The sequence below is a fragment of the Pogona vitticeps genome, chromosome 5 (genome assembly GCF_051106095.1).
Source record: "Pogona vitticeps strain Pit_001003342236 chromosome 5, PviZW2.1, whole genome shotgun sequence".
NCBI classification, from domain to species: Eukaryota; Metazoa; Chordata; class Lepidosauria; order Squamata; family Agamidae; genus Pogona; species Pogona vitticeps.
In genome coordinates, this window is record NC_135787.1 from 187,283,919 (window position 1) to 187,310,666 (window position 26,748).

Below are 26,748 nucleotides of genomic sequence, written 5' to 3' on the forward strand. Positions count from 1 at the left end.
AAGCAGGCCAACAGCCATTGGAGCTGTTGTAACAAAGCAGTTACGTATGTTCCCTGTCACCAGCACCAATAAACGGTCTTGCTGCAACATTTTGGACCTGCTGAAGTTTCTGAACACTTTCCAAAGGCCGCCCCTCGAATAGCGCATTACACAGTAATCCAGCCATGATTTAACTAAGGCATGTGTCACTGTGGCTCGATCGGACCTTTCCAGGAATGGGCACAGCTGACACACTAATTTTAACTTTCCAATGTACTTCTGGCCAGGAACACATCCAAGGTGCAAAACTGTGTTCAGGGGGAGTGTAACCGCACCCAACACAGGCTGAATCCCTAATTCCCCATTCTGCAGGAGCCCCTCTTCATTTTAATAAACCTCATCCGTTACTGACATCAGATACAGGCTTAGAACTAAAACGGCTTCCTCGAAATTAGATGGGAAGGAGAGACAAAGTTGGATCACGTTTGCATATTGATGATACGGAACCCCAAAACTCTGGACAACCCCTCCTAGCAGTTTCATGCACATATTAAACTGCATATTTGAAGACATCACAAGCCATGTCTAGTAGTTGTCATCAATGGGGGGGGGAGCAGATTTTAAATTGGATTTTTAGTTTCACTTGGATTTTTTTCAATTTTTTATTATGCCAATAGGCAAACACATGAGAAGTGGGTCTTTTGCAAAGCTAATGGCTTTTAATTGCCCGTTAAAAAAAGTCACTCGCAAACACTTTACATTATAAAAGAGGTAACTTGCAACAGTATACCATTCCTCAGGAAATCCATTTCTCTCCCATTGCTAGAGGGAGAGCAGGGCAGATGGGGTCATAGTCCTTTCTAGTAGAAAGTCCCCAGAATTGGACCCCATGAGCCCTGCTTTCACTACCTCATTGGTTGTTTCACAACATTCCCTCCTTATCGAAAGCCAAGAACTTCCAAAGCCAAAAGGTATGGAGGGTGGTTTGTCTGCCATCCCCCACAAAAAGAACTGTGAGAAGCGACAAGAGGACAGGAAGAATGGGATGGTCTTAAGGTCGCTTATCAGCACAATGGTGGTGCTGGAGGAGACTCTTGAGAGTCCCCTGGACTTCAAGGAGAACAAACCTATCCGTTCTGAAGGAAATCAACCCTGAGTGCTCACTGGAAGGGCAGATCCTGAAGCTGAGGCTCCAATACTTTGGCCATCACATGAGAAGAGAAGACTCCCTGGAAAAGACCCTGATGTTGGGAAAGAGTGAAGGCAGGAAGAGAAGGGGACAACAGAGGATGAGATGGTTGGACAGTGTCACCGAAGCAACCACCTGAATTTGACCCAACTCTGGGAGGCAGTGGAAGACAGGAGGGCCTGGCGTGCTCTGGTCTATGGGGTCACAAAAAGTCGGACATGATTTAACAACTAAACAACAACAACAATCAGCACAACCAGATGCCACAAAGATTCTATATCCCTCTCTAGGCATTCCAAAAGGCTGAAATTGAAAATAGGAGCTGGGAAAATTGAAGATATGAGCCACGCCCTGGGCTTCCCTGCTCCGCCTCCTCCTTCTCTGAGTGTCGACACCTGTGGGAGGAGGTGGGGTGGGAAATCAGAGGCGATCATGCAACCCCTGTGGGCCTTATCTGCCGAACCACGCTGAAGGGCTGAACCCTGGTTCATGCCCATTTCTAGCCCTACCTCTTGCCTACCACTGTATTCACGTGAAGGACAGTCTGAAGAGGAGACTTGTGAAATGTGATTTCACCCACCCCCCAGAATTTCCCCAGCTGCAGGGAGAGATTCCGCACATAGCAGAAGCTTTCCTCTTAGTCTCTCCCTGCTTCCACATCAACCCCTTTTGGAACCCCTGAATAGGCCCTTTCAATCTGTCCAAAGACCGCCAGGACCATCAACGATCATACCCAGCAGCTCTACAACAGAAATAAAGTTTCAAACGCTCGCATTTCCAAGTACTCACCAAAGTCGAACCTCTTCGCCTCAGGCGACTCTTTCCATTTTCCAAGCGATGTTTTTTCTCAAAGCTACCAAACTCAACGGCAGAAGGCATTTCGCACACCATTCCCGAAAAGTCCGACATCATGTTTCTCGGCATCCCAGCCTTCCACAGAAAGCTCGGACGTCTTCCAGAAGGGGAGGGTGTGCTCTTGGTTCACTGCCAAGCGTGCATGTAGATAGCTCACATGGAAAACCACTTTGCCATTTCTGTACAAGATGGGAAGGAGGAAAGGGAAAGATAGACACAGAGTCTTCAGCAACAAAAACAGAACGCCCGATGTTTACAGTTCTGAAAGGACATTATGAACAATTTCAAGCAGTTACTCTGTGACTCGACGTCTGAGGGATCATAGTTCCACTTTGTATCCTCTTTAGTGACAGACATGCAGCAAACCTAATCACCATTGATTTTTTTTAAAAAAAGACTGCATTGCAAAATATAAACTTAGCGTTAAAATATATATATCGAAAAGGCACCCTATTTTTAAACAGTAAACCAAGTCAGACTGTGCAAAATGATTTTTGCATTTCAAGGTCTGATGATTGAATTCAAAGTTGCATTACGAATGCTTCAATAAAGCACTTCCTCCTCATCTGTGCTTCACAGCCGCAAACAATGTCTAGCTGTAGTTACTTGTTGTTCTGTGATGTCACATCAATTCTGACTTACAGAAACTCTTTTCAGGGTTTTCTGATAGAGAGTACAGTAGCCCCCCATCCGCAGGATCGGTATCCACTTACTCATTTTTCTGCTGCCTGAAAAGACTAAATTTAAAAAATCCCAGAAATAAGTACAGTATTTAGTATCTCCAGGGTGTATTTGTCAGAACTGGCCATTAGAGAGAGATAGAGACCAAGTAATATACAGTGGTGCCTCTTTTTGAGCAATATTGTGCTTCCCAAAATGATTATTCCTATGGCATTCGCTGGACAATCTTTAGGTCCTTGCCTTGCAGGACAGTTTTTTCCCCAACCCTGTTTCACAAGACAGTACCCCCCCCAATTAGAACATTTTATTTATTTATTTATTTATTTATTTATTTATTTATTTATTTATTTATTTATTTATTTATTTATTTATTTATTTATATCCCACCTAACTGATCAGGGACCACTCTAGGCGGCTACATAAGACCTACATTTTCATCCCAAAAAAGTAGGGGCAAAAGTGTATGCTACTGGCTTTCCAGGGTCTGCCTCTTGGAAAACCTGCAGCATACACTTTTGCTGTAGGTCTTAGTAATTAGTGTGTTCCCATTGTAGGGAAAACATCTTGCAAAGCATTGCCAATGGGCTATAGTTGTAAATGATAAAGAATGGAGAAAATAGCCAGAAACCAAAGGATAAAGAAATTGTAAAAAAGACAAGGAAATCATAAATGTAACCTGCTTATTAACACAAATTATGCAGTTGAGTTCCCCACATTTGGGGAAATCACAAGGATCAGCAGCACACCCAAAAAGCAATGGATGAGCCTCCCTCTGGAAAAACCACTTTTATGACATGGTATTTCCTATGCAAAGTGTAAGTTGGAATGGCCCTTGCACCTCATACCCCCTTCTGTCCCCTAACCCCCCAAGTCACGGTGACCCCCTGGCTGCACCTCCCACTCAGTACAGGGCTGCACAGCCCCAGTCTTGCCAGGGGCCAAGAGAGCTCCTCAGTGTTTTGGGGTCCCCTGAGGGCCCCCTATCAGGGGCTAAGTGTTCTTCCCACAATCCTCTAGTGCACAGGTATTAGCATATGCTAATCGTCATCGTTTAGTCGTGTCTGACTCTTTGTGACCCCATGAACCAGAGCACGCCAGGCCCTCCTTGTCTTCCACTGCCTCCCGTAGTTGGGTCAAATCCATGTTGGTCGCTTCGCAGACACTGTCCAACCATCTCATCCTCTTGTCGTCCCCTTCTCCTCTTGCCGTCACACTTTCCTAACATCAAGGTCTTTTCCAAGGAGTCTTCTCTTCTCAAGCATATGCTAATACCTTATGCTAATTGTGGGCGGAATTAGCTAGGTGTTCCTCCCACAATCCTCTAGTGCACAGGTATTAGCATATGCTAATACCTGTGCATTAGAGGATTGTGGGAGGAACACTTAGCCCCTGATGGGGGCCCTGTAGGGCACCCCAAAACACTGAGGAGCTCTCTTGGCCTCTGGCAGGACTGGGGCTGTGCAGCCCTGTACTGAGTGGGAGGTGCAGCCAGGGGGTCACCATGACTTGGGGGTTCAGGGGACAGAAGGGGGTAGGAGGTGCAAGGGCTATTCCAACTCATACCTTGCATAGGAAATACCAGCTCATAAAAGTGGGTTTCCCAGAGGGAGGTTCATCCATTGCTCTTTGGGTGTGCAGCTGATCCTTGTGATTTCCCTAAATGTGGGAAACTCAATTGCATAATTTGTGTTAATGGGGATTGCACTTGTGATTAACTCTGGTTTTTCTAAATTCCTTTTCATCTCTTTCTCCTCATCAGGACCTATTTCAAAGCAGCAAGTCTTGGTGATGTTTTATATTCCATTCTTTCTCTTTTTTCTTTTTAGAGGAGCCTCTTTGTGCAGTGGTTAAATTGCTGTACTGCAGCCAAAACTGTGCTCACGACCTGGGGTTCAAATCCCAGGTAGCCGGCTCAAGGTTGACTCAGCCTTCTATCCTTCAGAGGTCGGTAAAATGAGTACCCAGCTCGCTGGGGGGGGGGCAATGTGTAGCCTGTATAATTAAATTGTAAACCGCCCGGAGAGTGCTTGTAGCGCTATGGGGCGGTATATAAGCAGCACGCTTTGCTTTGCTTTTTTCTGTGGCAAAGGATCAGGGTAAATGGAGTTACCATTGTCAGGAACCAGGGGGCTGCTTTGACTCCTTTTATCTTCTTTCTTTGTTGCTAGAGAGAGAAAGAGGGGTAAGGCCATCTGAGACCCCTTGAAGTTCCAAAGGCAGTGCAGGTGAGGGGATTGCTTTTCCCCAAGATGGTATAGGGAATTGTGTCTTGCAAGACGATGTCTTCTATGGATAATTTTCGAAAGACAGTGATTTTTTTCCCAAATGGAACACATTAAATAGATTTCAATGCATTCCAATGGGGAACTTGTTGTAAGCCGCCTAGAGTGGTCTTAATCGACTAGATACGCGGGATATAAATAGAATGAATGAATAAATGAATGAATGAATGAATGAATGAATGAATGAATAAATAAATAAATAAATAAATAAATAAACTTGGTTTCACAAGACGATGTTTTCGCAAGACAGCGATTTCCATGGAATGAATTAAAATCGTCTTGCGAGGCACCACTGTATAGCATTCTGTTCTTCTGTGTTTTTCAACACATGCGGTTGGCTTGGAACCAATCCGCAGCGGATATCATGGTCCACTGTACTCAGAAGTGGTTTTTGTTAGCGTAAACTTTGACAGTTTTTCCCTTCCCTTCTTCAGGGGAACACCCTGGGACTGTGCAGCTTGCCCAAGGACACCCAGGCTGGCTTTATTCATAGGAGGCACAGTGGGGGAATCAAACTCCCAACCTGTGTCTCCACAGGTTGATACTTAAACAACTAAGCTGTCCAACCAATCTAGTTAGAAATAGGCAGAACGTTATTTAAGAAAAACAATCAACTACTGAAGCGGATCAAAGCAGCACTACTGGATCGGACTGGTTAGCCCTATTTGCCTAATCTGTTTCCACAATGGGCTACCAGTTGCTCATGGAAAGCCCACAAACCGAAAATGAGGGCAACACCACTTTGTGGCTCGTGCCCTTCAACAACTAGTATTCACATCCATACGGCCTCTGATATGGGCAGAACAAACTTTCATCCTGGCTAAAACCCGCTTGTTCTCCCTTGATCCGATGGCCTCTTAAAGTCATTCAAGTTGGCAGCCGTCGCTACACCTGGTGGTAGGAAATTCCACAGTTTACTAATGTTTATTACAGCTAAAGCTGTTTCAGAAACATACAACACAGTACAAAAAATGCCACGCACGGTATACCATACCTTAAAATAAAAATAACTGGCCAATGAGTTTCTCTATATTACAACTGAGCTCCAGAAACTGCATAAAATCTGGCCCCTGGATCAGTCATTTGATCATCACGAACAGAAAAGAGAAAAAGAAAGATAAAATTCCTCTGATCTTCCCTGTTTTTAAAAGAACGGGTTTAATTAAAAACGAGGGAAATATCATAATGGAAGGAGCTGTAGAGCATGCTCAACAGCTTCTGTTTTTCCACATGCACAAGGGCATAATTTATTCCCATCTCTTTCTGATATGGAACCCCAAATTATCCCCTCTCGAAAACCACAGGAGGTAGAAAAGTAAATTGCTGGGGTTTTTACAATCTCGCATGCTGGCTGTAATCTGTTGACTGGGAGGGACTTTTTTAGGCCAGGGTGACTGTCAGTCTATCCAGCACTAACTAATTGTTCCTTCCCACCACTGAAGTCAAAGAGAGCCCTGCCTCTCTGCTCCGTGTTCCTTTCCCTCTCTTCGTTGGAAACAGTGGTTATTTGTTTGCTGTTGATCTATTCATAACTGTAAGTAATGAAACATGTTTTAATTCTTTCTCCTACAAATGTCTCAGAGTGAGTTACGGAGACCTTAAGTGCCCCTTCATGAGAAAGGGGTGGACTACAGTATTTCGGGAACTTGAAGCTATTCTCTTCTGTGAGTTTCTGCACGTCTGCCGCCCAGCTAGAGGAATATGACCGTTCCTGATTTACGGCAGTGCAGTTACAGCCCCCTGGTTGCTCCATTTATTCTTACAAACATTGTGCAGGGAAATCTCACAAGTGCAAAGAAACCCATGATGATATGTTTCCTCCCATGGGATGCCGAAGAGATCGCCTAGGGAACCAGCTCTGGTCTGTATTAAAGAGCGTCCCTCGAAGACAGAACAGCAGGCTGGCGGAAAGCTCTCCTCTTGACCTTCAACCACATTCAAAATTAACGTTATTCACAACGGGGCTCAAGCAGTGGGTAGCCACACAGTTATTATGGAGGGATTAGAGTCTTCTGAATACAGAGCCAGAAAGGGGCTGATTCTGTTTATGAGGGAAAGGGGAAAATCTAGGCCATGTCATCTCATGCTAAGCAAACAGTCTCTCTCTCTCTCTCTCTCTCTCTCTCTCTCTCTCTCTCTCTCTCTCTCTCTCTCTGTGTGTGTGTGTGTGTGTGTGTGTGTGAGAGAGAGAGAGAGAGAGAGAGAGAGATGGGAAGCCACATTTCTAAAAACAGAATGGAAACCCCTCTCTAATACAGTACAGCCTCTCCTCCAATCTACGACCCACCTCCCTGATATGTTAAGAGTCTAAAATTTAGACTGCACATTACAACTCCCATCCTGTCCAGCCAGAAGGGCCAATCATAACCACTGATGGAAGATGAAGTTGGGAACACCTGAAGGACAGGTGGAAGGGAGGCGGGTCTAGTGCTTGGGCAGAGGTACGCAAAACACCTGCCCCCAGATGTTGTCCGACTGCAACGCCCAGCATGCTTCACCACGGGCTATGCTGGCTAGGGGCTGATGGGAGTCCTGGAGGACCCACCTCTGCGATAGAACTTATTGGTACAAACAATTTAGGCACATGGCAATTTTAAAGAATGTATCACATGCATAAATGTCTCCCGTGGAGAGTAACCAGTCACACGATACGTTTCAGAAGGCTATCTTCTCCTTCCAACTTATGTAAAGGAGTCAGTCACAGCAGCTTACAAACTATGAACCACATCCTTAAGATCACATTTGCAATACTGTAGCTTTGAAACTGGCTGTAAGAACACTGTTGATAAATAAAGTTTAAAAACACCAGGTTTTGATGATTCTTTAAAAATAATCATCTTCACTTCATGGTGGTACATAACTGAGGTGGGAGGGGATGTAACCTCATGAAGCAGTGAATTCCACCGACAGAAGACAGTGACCAATCCCCTTCTACCCACTATGTAAACACAAAGCTACACCAACATTATTCCCATTTCACAGGCAGGGAACTGGGAATAAATACAGAACTTTACTCGATGAAGCTATTCTAGGCACGAGAACGTTAAACTAGGGCACAAGTCCATGTTACACTGAGATCACAGCTGAAAGCAGAACAGTGTTGGAGAGACATTGTTCAGAAACGAATAGTCTGAAGCAGTGGACTTCTCTACTAAGTTCCCATTAACATATAGCAGTTGGTCTCTCAGATGCCACAACATTTTTTTTATCTTTCCTTTGGTTTTACCTGATATTCTAAAGCCATTCAGACAGACATTCTTTTGTGTGAAATTCAAAGAAATCTCATGCTTAAGTCCGAAAGATGAATCATAGAACTAAGTTAATCTGAAAATTGTGTGAAGTGCACTCAGATGCTTTCAGCAGTAAAGAATTTTCTCTTCTAGTAGCAGGTGTTCTATAATGTCTGTTTCTATCCCCATGAAATCTCCTGCAGCACATAGCAGTGGAATTTATTTATTATTTTTTTTATTTATTTATTTGATTTATACCCGCCCATCTGGTCTAAAAGACCACTCTAGGCGGCTTCCAATATAGTAAAAACAGCGAAATAATACAAAAAAACACAAACAATTACATAAATTACAACAAGGTATACAAGGTATACAATGGGCAGCTTATTAACGAAAGGTGATTTGGTGATGCCGTTCATCCCACTGAATGGGCACTAGTGTAAGTAAATGATAGCCAGGATTCTGGTCATTAAAAAGCAAATGAACAAACTAATTAACTAACTGCCATGAAACGCATGCTAACAGGATGGTGGTGAACAGCAAGTGCATGCAAGACAAATAGGCTGGGCAGGGGCTTTCTGAAAGTGCCCCTTCCACCCCTCCCCTCAAACCTGGAAAAATCTGGGAACGGAGAACAGCACCCATGCACACGCACCCACGGTATCAACTGCCTTTCTCAGCGCCTGTTCGTCTTCCCAAAGGCAGCTGGAAGAATGCCAGTTTGGATGAGAGCCACGGCTTGCAGAAGAAATGGTTTAACCTGTTTCTCCTCTGCCCACAAATTCCACAGGGCAACCTGCGCACCCTATCAACAGCTGCAGCGATGCATACACCCGGGTGGGCAGGACCCAGGGATGCTGAGTTGTCTCTGCCTTTTCAGCTGACAGCCGAGAGTTGAACTTAAGCCACTTTTAGTTTGTCCTTCAACTCCCTAAACCGGTGCCTGTAGGGTTTGAAGTCTATTAATAAACATGTTAAAAGCCACCTGTGTATTCTTCCCATCAGCACGGAGGAAAAGGTGGGATGGCAAAGCTGTATTTACCTTAAAACCATGGTTTGGATCCTTATAAAGTCATATTTCCATCAAAATAAGTGGAGCTCGATTTAATCACAAGTGACCCACATCCCATTGATTTCCACGGAACTGTCTCTAAAGATCAAACTAGATGTAAAAAGGGAATACAGTGGTGCCTCGCTTAACGATTTTAATTGGTTCCAAAAAAATCATCACTATGGAAAACATCGCTAAGCGAAACACGGTTCCCCAATTGAAATGCATTGAAACCCATTCAATGCATCTCAATGGGGGAAAAATTCAACAACAAATTAAAAAAGAATCAGAACAAAGTCAAATTTGGTTAACAAACGGTTTATTAAGTGCACTTTATGATTTCAAACATTTTACACAGTAAACTTTAACTTTATAACATTTAAAAAACAGCAAACATGAGGCTGTTTAAATCATCGTTAAGCGAAACAGGGGACCCAAAAACCTAATCCTTATGCAAAGCATGGTCCCGAAATCGCTAAGCGAAAATCACCCATAGGAAACATCGTTAAACGGAGCGCAAACATGCTCAGAAAAAGTCATTGCTGAGCAAATTCATCGTTAAATGAAGCGCTCGTTACGCATATCTTCTGTTGATCGGTGAGATCCCCCTCAAAGAGACACTCTGGCTTCAGGAATCAGGCTTGCAAAGTAAAGCCCATGCTGACCTTTCCAAGAACAACTTTAAAAAAACCACACGACCCCCAAACACCCACCCACCCACACACTGAATGCAAAATATGTTGGTCAGAAAAATCATGTGCTATGACAAATGCCTTTTATTACAGAGGAAGTGCCTCTTGTAAAAACATGTGAACTGTGCCCTATAGTCTGATCCACACTCTGGCTGCAAATCTATGCCCGGTATGGCCCACGTCCATTATGATTCTTAAATATTTATCTATTTAATAGGGTTAGTGAAAGCTTTTGAAGGAAATCAACCCTGAGCGCTCACTGGAAGGACAGATCCTGAAGCTGAGGTTCCAAGTCTGTGGCCATCTCATGAGAAGAGAAGACTCCTTGGAAAAGACCCTGATGTTGGGAAAGTGTGAAAGCAAGAGAAGAAGGGGACGACAGAGGACGGGATGGTTGGACAGGGTCACCAAAAAGACCGACATGAATTTGACCCAACTCTGGGAGCAAGTGGAAGATAGGAGGGCCTGGCGTACTTTGGTCCGTGGGGTCACGAAGAGTTGGACACGACTTAACGACGAAACAACAAGTGAAAGCTTCAAAGCAGTTCACATTGCAATATTTTCAAATCTGAACAAATTATGCTCCTAAGGGGTTTGTAATCTAAAGTCATGAGAGTTTTGAGTGGAAAAAATGAAGATGTGGGTTTTCTTTAAAAAATGAAATTCTAGTCTTGCAAAGACGCGTTTGGTTTATTTTGTTTTTTGTTTTTAATAAAGGGAAATGTCTTTAATTACTATTGTTGCCTTCCAGGAAGCTAAGATTAGGAACTTTGCTAAATCAGCCAATTATTCTCTTCTAGCACATTTTACAGTGATCCAGCAATGATACTGAATTTTGAAGAAAGAAAAAATCAGAAGGTGGCCGACTCAGCAGTGCAGCTAATGAAATTCCTTTAAAACAAACAAAAACCAAAGATAACATTTAAACCCCTTTTGCATTTAAAAGCTACCTTTAAGCGCTAGGATTAGGATCACTGCGAGAGCGATTCTTCGAAAATGGAAGGCATTCAATCCGACCAAACATCTCCAGTTTATGAATGTGGGATACTGTGCTTCTGTATCCAAATTTCCAAACACCAGGAAATGCTCCAACGTTGTTTTGCAATATAATGCCCACACTGCCAGCAGGAAAAAGCATACTAAACTTTATATAGCAGAGGCCAGTCTGAATGTTCTGTAAGTACATTTAAAAGCAAGTTTTAGCTCTACCTACTGCAGGAGCCTAAAAAATGAATGTTGCCGCTTCACAGGCAACATTCTTAGTTCCAACTTCGCATCTTTACATCTCTTCAATTCAAAGTGCGGGTTCTTCTAACCCAGTGGTTCTTAACCTTTGTTACTCGGATGCTTTTGAACTACAACTCCCAGAAACCCCAGTCAGGACAGCTGGTGGTGAAGGCTACTGGGAGTTGCAGTCCAAAACTCCCGAGTAACCCAAGGTTAAGAACCAGTGTTCTAACCTATACAGACCAAAACCATTTGGGGCCATAAGCTACCTCAAGGACCATGTCTCCTTTTATAATAACAATAGTAATCATCATCATCATCTTAGAACTTCAGAACTGGAAGGGATCCTACGGGTCATTGAGTCCAGCCCCTGTTAAGGAGGCCCAGTGGGGGAATCAAACTCCCAATCTCTGGTGCCTAAATCACTGAGCTATCCAGCAGTTCAACATTTATGAGCCTGCCCCGGTGTTAAGATAGTCAGGAGAAGCCTTTCTCTCTCTCTCGGTCCTGCCACCTTCTTGGGTGTGTTTGGTGGGGACACAGAAGAGGGTCTTCTAAGTCAGTAGTCCCCAACCTTGGGCCTCCAGATGTTCTTGTACTACAACTCCCAGAAGCCCTCACCACCACCTCTGCTGGCCAGGATTTCTGGGAGTTGAAGTCCAAGAACATCTGGAGGCCCAGGGTTGAGGACCACTATTCTAAGTCACTGCTCAGAGACTTTGGAACTCCTTCCCACAGGAGACCAGGGTGGCTCGATCTTTGACGTCCTTCCGCAAGGAAGGAAGGATTTTCCTCTTCAGGCAAACTTTCCTTCAGTGACTGGCTGCTTGAGTGTAGTTTTTTAAATGGATGATTTTATACCTTACTGCTTTGAATGAGCTTTTGGTGTTGCTTTTGTTTATCATTTTTTTAGTATTCGTGGTATTTGTTTGATCTTTTTTAGTATTCGTAAACTAACTGATCTTAGTTTTAACTATTGTCTTTTAATGATGTAAGTCGCCTTGGGTCTTTTTCAATGCGAAAGGTGGGGTAAAAATATTTTAAATACATACATGACAAATAAATCTCAAAGATCAGTCCCATGGGTCAATTCTTCCTCTCCCTCTGTTTGTATCCTTCTTTACTACTGTCACAGAAAACCAGTGTAGCCATCAACTGTTGAAGAAGTCTGAAGGCTGACTGAAGAGTCTGTCCAATAACGTGAATGCGTAGGGTGGGTGGGTGTGTAATCTGGATTTACCCATTTCTCCATTCCAACAGTCTCAACAAACACACACTCATTCCTTCTGGGTACGAGCAGAAGAAATTTCCTCTTTTCAAACAGAACAAAGAATATATAGGTCTGCCAATGCTTTCCAGCACATCGTTGTTTTTCTCTGTGGTGAGGACCTGAGATGCAGAATTGCAGGCTCATGCGGTTGCAAACAAGCAGAGGAAATGCGATATTTTTTCACTGGGAGAGTTAATGTATTGCTCTGATCCAACAGTCCTGAACTTGATGGAGCAGTCTTTTCTACCCAGTTTCCCTTAAAATATGACCTACTATGATTTTGCAGGATGCTCGTAATATAAACTCTACCCCAAATATAAGCCCCAGTTAAGTGAAACCCTGCCCTCCACCCTTGTGCAGCAACCAGAAGAAGATGACATGACAGTATTTGAATACATGTTGCACAAGAAAAAATATAAAACATCCCCTGATGCCTGATGCATTTTTGGAACAAAAATTAATTTAAGACCCTGTCTTATTTTTGGGGAAACACAGTAGGTACTATATAGGATTAGTATAAAGTCCAACACTGACATGGGATTTTATAGATTGATAATGTTGTCACTTTGAATTGTGGTGCTGGAAGAGACTCTTGAGAGTCCCCTGGACTGCAAGAACAAACCTATCCATTTTGAAGGAAATCAACCCTGAGTGCTCTCTGGAAGGGCAGATCCTGAAGCTGAGGATTCAATACTTTGGCCATCACATGAGAAGAGAAGACTCCCTGGAAAAGACCCTGATGTTGGGAAAGTGTGAAGGCAAGAGGAGAAGGGGACAACAGAGGATGAGATGGCTGGACAGTGTCATCGAAGTGACCAACATGACTTTGACCAAACTCTGGGAGGCCGTGGAAGACAGGAGGGCCTGGTGTGCTCTGGTCCATGGGGTCAGGAAGAGTCAGACGACTAAACAACAACAACAAGGTTGTCACACATCTCCCTTGTACTAGAATTCTCTAGCAGAGAATCCTGATTATCTCATGAAACTATAAATCCCATAGAATGGAGCCATGGCAAATGAAGGAGGCATCAAACGGCTGTACAGTAGCCCTATCATGTGGCTCCAAGCCCTATTCAGGCATTACTGCCCAGTGGCAAGAGTCTGTTCAGAGGGGAGTCACATCCTCCATGATCACATCACTGGGTATATAGAGGAATGGTTCCTGCTTGCGCATAGGCTCCACACATGAGGAAGAACCCCGGAAAAATTGGATGATTGCTCATGTGTAAAGCTGACACTTGAGCAGCACTAGTTTCTTCCTCAAAACCTGCGCTGAAATCGTAAAGAAAATTACTGTATTTTTTGCACCATAAGACTCACTTTTTCCCCACAAAACAGGGGGGTGGAAAGTCTGTGCATCTTATGGAGCGAAGAAAACAGATTATATTTTCCTGTTTTCTTCTCCTAAAAAATCGGTGCGTCTTATGGAAAGGTGCGTCTTATGGAGTGAAAAATACGGTAATGGCACTAGGCTAAAAAATGCTGCCTGAATAGGGCTATACTCTTTAACCAATATGTCAAAATTTTAAATGGCCTATGCAATAATTCATAGAGCAGGCCTGGTGCACCTCTATGGCTCTAATCCCCCAATGAGCAGCCCCCTAACCCTATAGATCCAGCTCCAAATTCACAGTAAGTTATGCAAACATATGGGGGTGAAGAACAGTGTACAAATTAGTTGTTTCTGCATGATTCTTAGCACTGACACATCAAACCATCAAGTGAAGCCCTGAATATGAAATGGGCCGTCAGAGGTCTGAAGTCACCCATAAAACCTATTTTACGAGGCAAAAGGGGAGCTTGTTTTACGAGGCAAAATAACAACAATGTTCCTTACGGTCCTCGGGCATTTCTATAAAAGGAGATAAACAGAACAATAACTCACTGAAGAGGTATTTCCTACTGAAGGATTTATTTGTAATTTGTTTATTTTAGAAAAAGATTCTAGACCATTGTTCAAATAAAATGGATTCCAGAGGAGCCTCCAGGTGCTGAAAAAAGAAAGAAAGAAAATACACAGGAACACACACACACACACAGGCTCATAAAGACTGGATCCTTGTGACCATTCGGGTGATTTCACAGATCCTGCCTTTTCCCCCCCTGTTCTGGAAGCAGGGCAGTGAGTCAATGCGAGGGGGGGCAGATTCAGCATACTTGTCAAAGTTGTCCACCTCACACATTCACATACCCCAACAAGCCAGTGTGTGCTGAAACTCTCACAAGATTTGCAGAAAAGCTGGAGCCAACCCATGACAGTCAGTGTGCTTTCCGGCTGCCATACGATTCCCAAGCACTGCTTTGGAAAATGCTAACTTTGGGGGGGGGGGGGGGGAGGAAAGGCAGCTTCTCCTTCCGAAAACAAATACTGTAAGTCACAGTTCAGAGAGAGGACTTTTGAACAGTCCTGGCAGCTGTTGCACATTATGCGAGGGGAGAGGGAGGGAGGCCCTCCACTCCTGTTCCACCTTAAAAAAATGAATGTGCGTGGTGATTAGAAGGCAGATTGCCTTAAACTATTTGCAAAATAAATAAATAAGTAAGTAAATTAATTAATTAATTAATTAATTTTTAAAAAGGAGAGTGAAAGCACCCAGGTGTGTACACAGATTCAAAAATCTTTTTCTCAAGGTGCAGGTCTGTGGTGCAGAAACTGAAAAATGCCTTTTTTAAAAAGGAATAATTTAAGACCTCTCTGATCTTTCTAACCCTAACGGGCTGTGATGGCCAAGGTGCATCAAAGGAAGAATTCAAAGGAAGTATCTGTCGTTGACCCTGCTTGAATGGCAAAACAGAGAGAAGCCTTCTTGTCTCGTTTCTCGACTAGATATGCAGTACAATAAGACTGCGGTATCTGTGGGGGATCGGTTCCAAGCCGCCACCCCCTGCAGATGTAAAAAAAGTATAGCATCTAGTGGCCAATTCTGATGAATACACCCTGGAGGATACGTAAAAATACATATTTCTGGGGGTTTTACATAGCATTTTTCAGGCAGCGGATAAGTGAATCAGTGGATGCTGATCCAGTGGATAGGAGGCTCCTACTGTAATGGTATAAAGAAGCCCAAGGACATAGTCAATAGCTATGATGAGGAACCTCATAGAAGACTTGGTTGAACTACATCCCAGGCAAGAATATAATATTGCACTCCCCTTATGCATTTAGTAGGAGCTATTTGTAAATATATAAATAATGAAAAATAAGAATAATAACACAATATATCTGGCCAGGATTTCTGGGAGTTGTGGTCCAATAACATCTGAGGAACCCAAGGTTGGGAATCAATCAAAGTTCCATTGATTCATTTCAATAGGACTTACAGAGGGGGTTGACTCACCGAACCCCCAGTGGTTCGTTAACTTACTAGGTTAAGCAACAACCCTTCACCCAAAGCTTGGAATCTCTGCTGCATGGCTCATTTTGAAGAAACAAACCCATTTCCTAAAGCCACGGGGTGCTTAGGATAGTAGAGTTTACCTCCCTTTAACTGCCTGTGCTCTTACTACTGAGCTATAAAGGGGCTTACAGCTGGCTGCACTTCCTAGATATCTGGCTAAGGAGCCAGAGATTGGCAGGTTCGATTCCCCCTTGCACTTCCTGCGAGCAGAGCCAGCCTGTGTAGTCTTGGGCAAGCTATCAAAATATTTATACCTCACTTTTCCACAGTGGATTACAGTATTAAAGAAAAAATATATTGCTGTATTTAAAATAAATAAATAAATAAACACAAACTATTAAAACTAATAGATAAAAATAGTTTAAAACTGTTCTAACATGCATTAAAAAGGAAAGCTAAACAAATAACAGTTCCTCTTTAAAGAATCCTCCTCTTACACAGCAGTTACCAAGAAAAAGCTTGCCTGAAGAGCAAGGTCTTCACCTGCTTGAGAAAGGACAGCAAAGATGGGGCCAGCCTGGCCTCCAGTGGAAGGGAGTTCCAAAGGCTGGGAGCAGCCACAGAGAAGGCCCTCTCCTGTGTCACCACCAAATGCACCAGTGAAGGTTACAAGACCAACGGAAAAGCTTCCCCTGGTGATCTCAACACCTGGGCAGGCTCACAGAGGGAGATGTGGTCCTTGGGCCCAAGCTGTTTAGGGCTTTATAGGTTAGAACCAGCACTGTGAATTGTGCCCAGAAATGGATCAGTAGCCAGGGAAGCAGTGGGAGTGGAATATGGAGTGGGGAGAGGAATATGATCCCTGTGACCCACCCGTTAGCTGCGGCATTGTGGACCCATTGCCATTTCCAAGAAAGCATGCTACACTAACCCAAACAGGATCCTATTAAGACATGTATCACGTTGGACAGATCAGACATCTCAGGATTAGCCTTATCTCAGCTTCTGCTGCTGTTGCTTTCAAGAGTGGTATGGTGGCCTACAGTTAGAATGCTAGACTTGGAAGACCTGGGTTCAAATTCTCATTCAGTCAAAAAGCCCACTGGACGATGTTGTGCCAGTCACGACTTCTCAGCCTGATTTATCTGACAGTGCTAGTAGGGAAAGAGTAGGAAAACAGAGTTCGCTGAAGGGTAGGTATAAGTAAAGGTAAAGGTTCCCCTTGACAATTTTTTTGTCCAGTCGTGTTCGACTCTAGGGGGCGGTGCTCATCCCGTTTCCAAGCCATACAGCCAGCATTTTGTCCGAAGACAATCTTCCGTGGTCACATGGCCAGTGCGACTTAGACACGGAACGTTGTTACCTTCCCACCGAGGTGGTCCCTATTTATCTACTTGCATTTGCATGCTTTCAAACCGCTCGGTTGGCGGGAGCTGGGACAAGCAACAGGCACTCACTCCGTTGCGTGGATTCGATCTTACGACTGCTGGTCTTCTGACCTTGCAGCACAGGCTTCTGCAGTTTAGCCCGCAGCGCCACCACGTTCGCTGGAGGGAAAGCATGATATAAATGTAATGTAGAAATAAAATGAAAATAACGATCTGTCCCTGGCTATCCTGATCTGTGGAAATAAGACTGACACAGTCCTATCTTCCTAATGACGAGACCAGCTTATATTGGTCTGAAAGCATGCAGCTGTCTTGTTGGTTTTGGATTGATTATTTAAAAAAAAAACACAGTCACAGCTCACTATCCCTTGATTAGCATCTGCATGATAGTCACAGGATGTTAATTATAGGTGAACTTCAAACTCATTCAAGGCCTCAGGTTCCAGAGAGCTTTGCCAGCACAGCCTTCTGCAGCTGGACCTGAACGGGTTGATTCTCCCTGAGTTGTTTGGAGGAAATATTCTGTGACAAATAATAACCAGGAAATCTTACACCTCACTGGTTCATCATGCTTATTAGGCACACACTGATGACCCCCCCAGCCCATTAATATCTCCCGGAACACATACACAATTCTGCCGTCGTCCCTCCCAATTTCAAGGCTTAGCACCCTCGCTTTTGCATTAAGGAAAGCTTTTATTTTATTTTAAATCATGTATGTGAGGATGATATATACATATAATAATGGGTAACAGGGAGACTTTCCTGGAAGAATATGCAGCTTTCTTTGAGATGCAATGGATTACGTATGTATCTTTGTACGGATTGTGTGCTGTCCAGTCAGTTCCGACTTACGACGACCTTTTCAGGGTTGTCAAGAGAGAGAGAGAGAACACTCAAAAGTGGTTCACCATTCGCTTCTCCTGCAGCGTGTGTGTGTGCCTGGGGACTATGATTACCCTTCTCAGGATTTTCCAGCTATAGAGTACCTTCGGCTGGTCCAAAACGCTCGAGGCACACTGCCGGCTGCTGCTGGTTACAGGGAGCATGCAGTATACAGCTCTCTTACGACAACAGCTTCAATGGTTTCCTGTCTCTTTTCAAGCACAGTTCAAAAGTGCTGATTTTGACATACAAAGCCCTATATAGTTTGGTCCCAGGCTATCTGAAGGACCATACCCCCCGTTATCAGTGGTCTTGGCTTTTAAGATCTTCTGGGGAGGCCCACCACTTTCATGGCCCTCTTTGGTGAAGATATGAGAAGGGCCTTTTCAGTGGCTGCTGCCAGGCTTTGGTAGGTGCTAGCCTGTGAAGTCTTGGGCTTCTTGGGCTCCATGATCACTGCAGATGGTGACAGCAGCCACTAAATTAAAAGATGCCTACTTCTTGGGAGGAAAGCGGTGACAAACCTTGACAGCATCTTCAAAAGCAGAGACATCACAAAGGTCCACATAGTCAAAGCTATGGTTTTTCCAGTAGCGATGTATGGAAGTGAGAGCTGGACCATAAAGAAGGCTGACCGATGAAGAATTGATGCTTTTGAATTGTGGTGCTGGAGGAGACTCTTGAGAGTCCCTTGGACTGAAAAGAGAAAAAAACCTATCAATTTGGAAGGAAATCAACCCTGAGTGCTAACTAGAAGGACAGATCCCGAAGCTGAGGCTCCAATACTTTGCCCATCTCATGAGAAGAGAAGACTCCCTGGAAAATATCCTGATGTTGGGAAAGTGTGAGGGCAAGAGGAGAAGGGGACGACAGAGGATGAGATTGTTGGACAGGGTCATCAAAGCGACCAACATGAATTTGACCCAACTCAGGGAGGCAGAAGACAGGAGGGCCTAGCATGCTCTGGTCCATGGGGTCACGAAGCGCTGGACGCGACTAAACGACTAAACAACAAACAACAAGCCTGTGCAGAAGCCAGGTTGACCTCCCTGCCATCAGACAAACACCTTCCTTTTCAGGTAGATTTTTAAACAAAAAGGAGTCAGGGGTCAAAAGGAATTCTATATTTATTGAATCGAGAGATTTTAAACTGTTTTTTTAATAGTGGTTTTAGTATTGATAGATATTTAATTGTTTTTCAGTATAGTTTCTCATGGTTGTTTACCATTCCCGTCTTCTGCATGTGTCCTGGGACTGGGCAGCTTGCCCAAGGCCACACAGGCTGGTTCTACTCACGGGAGGCACTGTAGGGAATCCAACACCCAACCTCTGACAGCTAGATACCTAACTTACCGAGCTAGTCAGCTAGGTCATCACTGGATTACAGCTCCCAAAATCCCCAGCCAGTATGACGTGAAGGCACCAGACTGGAGAAGGTTGTTTGGATAAGAAAAAGTAGGAGTGGTATTTTGCCTGCAGCACACGGGTTCAACCTTTTACGGCAAATGCCTGTTGCTGTGTTAGAGGTTCACGAATTCACAGCCTGAATTGCAGCTACTTTCTAAGGCAGAAGGTTCAAGAGGTCTGGTGGAGGGAGCTATCCAACACGCAAGGCAGAAGTAATTTCTGGAAATCACAAAATATGGCAAAGGCTGGTAGCTCTGAGATATCTGTGTGTGCATTTTTAAAAAAGGACACGAGGAATACCAAACTGCTCAACCATGGCTATGGCATCCCCTGCTCTCATTCCACTCAGAAATTCTCTACACTTCGAGCACCCTGAACCAGCCACGCTACCGAAAATATGCAGCATCTCCTTTACAGGGCCAGGTACAGATAAAATGGGATGAAAAGAGTTTTCGCGGCAGGAGAGTGAAATAAGGTGTAATTTGGAAAGGGAAGATGCTCCAGTAGAGAACACAGGGCGGTTAATCCTCCCAATGGCTTGGATTACAAGTCCCATCACACCTTCCAGGGAGGTGGGAATGATGAGAGTCACATGGTGGGTGTCAGAGTGGAGAAAGGCAGCCTAAAACATCCATAATCTTGTCAACAGAGAGAGGTGAAGAATAAAGATAGATCTGGGCAATCTGTTAATGTGTTGGTGTTGAAGGAGAAGCACAAAGGATGAAGAATCCTGGAGAAACGTAAGATAGCAAGGAAGAAGAAAAGCATAGACTAGGTCAACAAATCTATAGGACAACGACCCATCAGATGGCTCCTTACAGCTGTCCAGTCCTAGTCTAGCTAGCATTCTGAGGCCTGGAAAGAGCTTTAAATGACTCATTCAAGCCAGCAAGCCATGTCCAAGGAGTAGCTTTCCCCATCAGAAGCGTGCCTTCAGGTCAAGCTACACAACGTAGAGAATGTATCATTAGAAGCCAAAGGCATTTGGGTGCCTCAGCCCTGTAATACTCTCCAACCTTCAAGACAGAACCACCAGGTATGGAAACAAAGTCCATGTTTACCTCACAAGGACCAATCACAAAACAGAGCAAGCTAATGGGCAAACTACAGGAGATGAGAAACAAAACACCTGGTGCTATAAAAAAGGCGTACCCATGTGCATTAAAGCTGGACATCAAATCTCCCACATCTGAGTGGTGAATTGCACATGTGACTGCTCCTACTTACCTCAAAGTATGAAGTTTCATCTTAGCACTTCTTCTGCTCAGTGTCATATTCACCCTGACGTTCCCTAGAGGCTGTTATCATCAGTTACTGTGTATACTCGAGTATAAGCCTAGTTTTTATCACATTTTTTGCTGAAAAAGCACCCCCCTCGGCTTATATTCGAGTCAGTGTCAAAATTACATGTTCTCCCCTGCAGTACTGGTGTTCTCAAGACTCCCCTGCTCATCTACGGGCACCTGCAGCCTCTGTGGGTGGTCCGATGACCTGGGTTAAGTACACTGCATTTCCGCTTCCAGGACACTCCCATCCTCCTCCTTCTGCATATTCTATGTACCCACCTTCCTCCTCCCACCTTCCTTCTCCGTCTCCCTCCATCTTGTTACACAGCAGTAAAACAGTAGATAAGCGCAGCATCCGGTATGAGTCCTCCCTCCACAGGCAGTGAAGTGTGCCTCGCAGCTCAGAAGGGCAGTATCTTCAAAAACCTACTGATGCCTCAATTAATGTAATTATATTGGTATCTATTTTTATTTTTTAAAATTTACCAGTAGCTGCTGCGTTTTCCACCCTCGGCTTATACTTGAGTCAATAAATTTTCCCTGTTTTTGTGGTAAAATTGGGTGCCTCAGCTTATATTCAGGTCAGCTTATACTCGAGTATATACGGTAATTAAGATAGGCTTTGTGAGATGAGACTGTCTTGGGTATGAGGAAGATGGCCCCACACATACTCCTGGTTCCTTTTCCATTTACAACAAGGTAAATAGACCCAGCCTACATTCCCCCTTTAGACATTCCAGTGCGAGCTATTCTGCACCAAACAAATCTTTTGCTTAATTTTTTATGGCATCTGCAATTTATTTCTCATCCCCATCCCAGTCCTGCCTGAGGAAACTATGAGGTCTTCCTGACTTTTTCCCTTGGGCTTTCTCTGTCATCAAAACATTTCAGCTTGGTTTTCTCAAGGTCTCCATTTAAATTTATTCTCAACAGGGCACATACCGAGGAAGGTTAGCCTGTGTTCCCTTTTGAAGTCAAGTGGAAATTTTTTGTAAGCCGGCCAAAACTGCGTGTCCCACCCTAAACTGGAGTGCTCTTGAAGGCACGCAAAACTTGAGAAATTCAACACAGCATTATCTCCCCAACACCCTGCACCTTTTCAGAATGCGGTTCACTGTTCACTTACCTAGTTTAACCTTTACAGAGGGAAAACCGTGCCAACTACTTTTTATAGAATTTAGAAGGCCAGCCTTCTAGGAAGTCACTCGTGTTAATACAGCTTAACAGTACCAAGAAGCGGATGGAAACCTACATGACCTGGTGTTAAATCGCGTCAAATACCTTGCTTTTTTCCTTCTTTTTAGATGGGTGAAACAAATATTTTAGTCCAGCCATTGCTAGATTCCCTTGACTGGCAGCAATTATGAATCTTGTGTCAACAAACACACAGCTGAATTCACCTATTTAACACCAGCAAAAAAACCCTTTTGACTGAAGAATAAACCCTGCCTTTCTCTATTTGTGTCACAGAGTTGAGAATTATGGATGGATACGAAGTATAGGTAAAAATAAGAACAAATTAAAATGCTAAAATAATTTGATGAGTTTTAACTAGAGATGGGCATGAACTGCTGGTTCGGTGGTTTGTTTCCCAGCTGATTTGCGGTTCGGTGCCCTGCCCCCTTCAGCGGGTGTCCCCCTTGGAGACAGCACCGAGAAGAAGGCTACTTCAATAGCCTTGTCTTGGTCATTTGCTAGATCTGCTTTTGTACATGGGGTCCTTGCATGCATGGAAGTGCTGCATGGATTGAATTTCTCCACAGTCACTGAAAATCTGTCCTGTAACCCAGTAGCCTCATTTTATTTGATTTAGTCTTTAGTCTTCCTACTGCTTTTCTTCGAAGTCTACACTATTAAGTGGCTTCCAGAGGGTCCAGGCTAGAGTCTTTTCCTGGTGAGAGACACTCTTCAATGTTCATCCATCCGACAAGGTGTCTTCTTTTTGTTCTCTGCAGGTTTAGCCTAGCCTCTTCTGGTTTAATATTTAAGAGTGTAAGATGGGTGCAGAAAATTTTACCCTTCCATTTTAGCTGCTCCCTAGGGAATTGGCACTGGAGGACGGGGTGGCGCTGGAGGTTAAACCGCAGAAGCCTCTGTGCTGCAAGGTTGGAAGACCAGCCGTCGTAAGATCGAACCCACGCGATGGAGGGAGCTCCCTTCACTTGTTTTTTTTTTCCAGCTCCTGCCCACCTAGCCGTTCGAAAGCATGTAAAATGTGAGCAGATAAATAGGTACCACCTTGGTGGGAAGGTCACGGCATTCTGTGTCTAGTCGCGCTGGCCACATGTCCACAAAAAAACTGTCTCGGGACAAATCCTGGCTCTACAGCTTGGAAACAGGGATGACCACCGTGCCCTAAAGTCGGACATGACTGGACTAAATATCAAGGGGAACCTTTACCTAGGGAATTGGTGTCCATGCAGTGGATGTAGTGCTATATTGTCTTTTTTTCCCCATTCTTTTCTAGCACCTCTCAATGTTTTTGGACTACATCTCCCAGCACCCCCAGCCAGAACACAATGGCATGTCTCACATCTTAAAAACCACTTTACAATAACACTGCATTTAGAACACGGGGAGCTATTTTGCTGCAAAGACCTGCTTAACCAAAGCAAGGCCTCCAGTTTAAATTTGCCCATGTAACATGTTCTGTCTTCAACAGAATCCTGAAGACCATCATATTGATATAAACACGGGTGTGCATGGCTCTGTGTTTCAAAATCAAAGATCTGGGTCTCCTGTTCCACTCACGAAGGTAGCAGAGGGTAAATCGTGGATGCCCTGCCTTCTGATCAAAAAAAAAAAAATGGTCTGTAATGAACACCATCAAGTATATTATCATAAACACTCAGGCACACTAAGAGAGCAGGAGGTTCATGAATAATTTGAGTCCCCAGATATAAAACCCATCAAAAGTTGTGAGTATATATTTAAAAAAAAATTGTTTCAGGTAGTGCTTGAACGACATCGAGTCAAGAGGCTATGGCCAAGAAATAGCCCGATTTAATAATCTTAAAACTGCAGAGCTGGAAGGGACCCTATGGATCATCAAGTCCAACCCCTGCCCAGAAGGCCCAGCGGGGAATCAAACTCCCAACCTCTGGCTCTGCAGCCAGATGCCTAAACCACTGAGCTATCCAGCATTTGTCTGCAAATTGCTACATTGTTTTTGATACAAACAAGGAAAAGAGGTGGCCTTCCCTATTAATGGCATCCAGTCCATTATTCTATCCCGCTCAACGTAAGCATTCAGTCCCTGTCAGACCATCCTCAAGGAAATGGAGCTCTCTACATTAAAATTAAAAAAGTTGTCCACTCTGTCCCAGGAAAACTATTCCACAACGTGGGTGCCACCACCCAGAAGACCCTGTATGTGGTTAAGTACTAGGCATCTGGATTTGGCTGTGGGATCATCAAGACTGAGGCCTCCATTGTCAAGCTTTCCTGAATGCATTTAAAGTAGTCAAGGGTGTGAATTATAGGTAAAGGTTCCCCTTGACATTTAATCTAGTCATGTCCGATTCTATGGGGTGGTGCTCATCCCCGTTTCCAAACCGTAGAGCCAGCGTTTGTCCGAAGGCAGTTTCCGTGGTCACATGGCCAGCGTGACTACACACAGAACACCATTACCTTCCCACCGAGGTGGTCCCTATTTATCGACTCGCATTTTTACATGCTTTCGAACTGCTAGGTTGGCAGGACTGGGACAAGCGAGGGGAGCTCACTCCGTCATGTGGATTCGATCTTACGACGGCTGGTCTTCCGACCCTGCAGCACAGAGGCTTCTATGGTTTAATCCGCAGTGCCACCACTTCCCAGTTGTGGATTATAGACAAGTGCTAAAGCAAGTTGTAGTTCTATTAGCCACATTAGGCTCAGATATGGGACTGTGTTTAAATCAAGGCTTAGCCCTTGTGAAAGTTTTTTTTAATTTTTTCCCCCCTAGCAATGGCATTGAGTAGAGGACAGCAGCTACTTGTGCAGTGGACTGGACTCTGAAACACAGCAAGAGGGCAAGCCGGCTGGAGCGATTCATGCAAAATATTCAGCCCAAAATGACCCACAGCGCTTTGAATAAGCCCTATGGAACCTACCTCAGCTGGAACTACAAGGAACTGAGATATTTCTCAATTGGCAGATCTAACCCTTCATATATGAGTAATAATTATGAGCAGTCAAGTTGATTCCAACTTATAGGGACCCTTCCCAAGGTTTTCAAGCTATAGAGTACCTTCGGCTGGTCCAAAACGCTCGAGGCACACTGCCAGCTGTTGCTGGTTACAGGGAGCATATACAGCTCTCTTACGACAACAGCTTCACTGGTTTCCTGTCTCTTTTCAAGCACAGTTCAGAGTGTTGATTTTGATCTACAAAGCCCTATACAGGTTGGTCCCAGGCTATCCGAAGGACCATACCCCCTGTTTTCAGTGGTCTTGGCTTTTAAGATCTTCTGGGGAGGCCCTTCTCTCCGTTCCACCACTTTCACTGCCCTCTTTGGTGAAGATATGAGGAGGGCCTTCGACAACAACAACAACAAACGAAGATCATGGCCACTGGTCCCATCACCTCCTGGCAAATAGAAGGGGAAGATATGGAGGCAGTGACAGATTTTACTTTCTTGGGCTCCATGATCACTGCAGATGGTGACAGCAGCCACGAAATTAAAAGACGCCTGCTTCTTGGGAGGAAAGCGATGACAAACCCAGACAGCACGGACACGACTAAACGACTAAACAACAACAACCCTACAAAGCCAGGTTGGCCTCCTCCTTCTTGTCCTTCTGCCCTCAGACAAAGGCCTTCTTTTTCAGGCAGGTTTTTAAGCAAAAAGGAGTCAGGGGACCCAAGGAATTCTGTATTTATTGAACTGAGAGATTTTTAACTGTTTTTTGATAGTGGTTTTAATACTGATAGATGTTTAATTGTTTTTCAGTGTAGTTTCTCATGGTTGTTTACCATTCCCATCTTCTGCGCGTGCATCTTGGGACTGTGCAGCTGGCCCAAGGCCACCCAGGCTGGTTCTACTCACAGAAAGCCCCATGGGGAATCAAAGTCCAGACTAGCACAGGTCGCCGAATGGCTACCTCTTGCCCGTTTAGATCTGACGCTGAACTGAGAGACAAGGCTGCCAAGAATTTCTCCTGCCACCTCTCCCCTCTTGCTCTTTAATTACATTTCCCTGCCTGCCCGTTTATGATACTTCACAGTCCTGCTTGTTGCAGACAGCTAAAAAAGAAAAGAAAAGAAAAGTGGTGAGGTTTGGGAGTCAGAGAGGTGAGAGAAGAGATCCATGTGCACTTCACCCCTGAATTTGGTGAACTTTTTTTAAATGCACAACAAGGCTGAGGGCTGCAACCTAACAACCTAGCAAGCAAGCCATTCACAGGTGTGTCCCTCCTGTAAGCAACACACACCTGTACTCCAAGTTAGCCAAACAAATTGATTTAACCTTCTTAGACGGTTGTCGTTAATACCCTGTTCGCTAAACACAGCTTTGTCTATATTTAAAACAAGAAATGGTCAAAACAACCTAACACTAAACAGGCTTTGAAAAGTAAAAGAAGAAAAGGCAGGCGTCCAGAGAGTACTTTTTAGTGATGCAGATAGCGCGGTTTTGATAGTAAGCTTTTATGCTACACATGAATCCCCATCAGGAAGTAAGGCTGGAGAAACCCGAGGTCAGCAAGCCTGTTTTTGAAGTAGCAATTTGGGATCTCAACCATGTTGCGATCCTGTTGACAACCTTTGGAAGTACATGCATCTGACGAAATGGGCTACAGTCCATGAATACTTGTGCCAAAGAAAACATTCATTTTTAAGGTGTTATAAAAATTATCAGGGGTTTGGGAAGTCTGCTTAGAAGACTCTCTCTCTCTCTCTCTCTCTCTCTCTCTCTCTCTCTCTCTCTCTCTCACACACACACACACACACACACACACACACACACACAAATTCCCTCTAAATTCAAGGGGAATATATGTATATATA

The 26,748-nt window shown here is 44.2% G+C and overlaps 1 protein-coding gene and 2 non-coding genes across 4 annotated transcripts in view; 1 reads left to right on the top strand and 2 right to left on the bottom strand.

Annotated features, from left to right (window-relative positions):
• Nucleotides 1–26,748, bottom strand: part of PROSER2 (proline and serine rich 2) — a 51,214-nt gene that overhangs the window by 19,752 nt on the left and 4,714 nt on the right. For both annotated transcript variants that reach the window (XM_078376455.1, XM_020801075.3), the window contains exon 2: nucleotides 1,958–2,202. In XM_078376455.1, the coding sequence (XP_078232581.1) occupies nucleotides 1,958–2,092 (135 nt within the window). In that variant the 5' untranslated portion in view covers nucleotides 2,093–2,202. The remainder of the gene's footprint in view (nucleotides 1–1,957; nucleotides 2,203–26,748) is intronic.
• On the bottom strand, nucleotides 3,360–3,527 carry LOC144583369 (U1 spliceosomal RNA). The gene has a single exon (XR_013537113.1). It is a non-coding gene; the product is annotated as a U1 spliceosomal RNA (small nuclear RNA).
• On the top strand, nucleotides 4,260–4,424 carry LOC144583366 (U1 spliceosomal RNA). Its single transcript, XR_013537112.1, has one exon. It is a non-coding gene; the product is annotated as a U1 spliceosomal RNA (small nuclear RNA).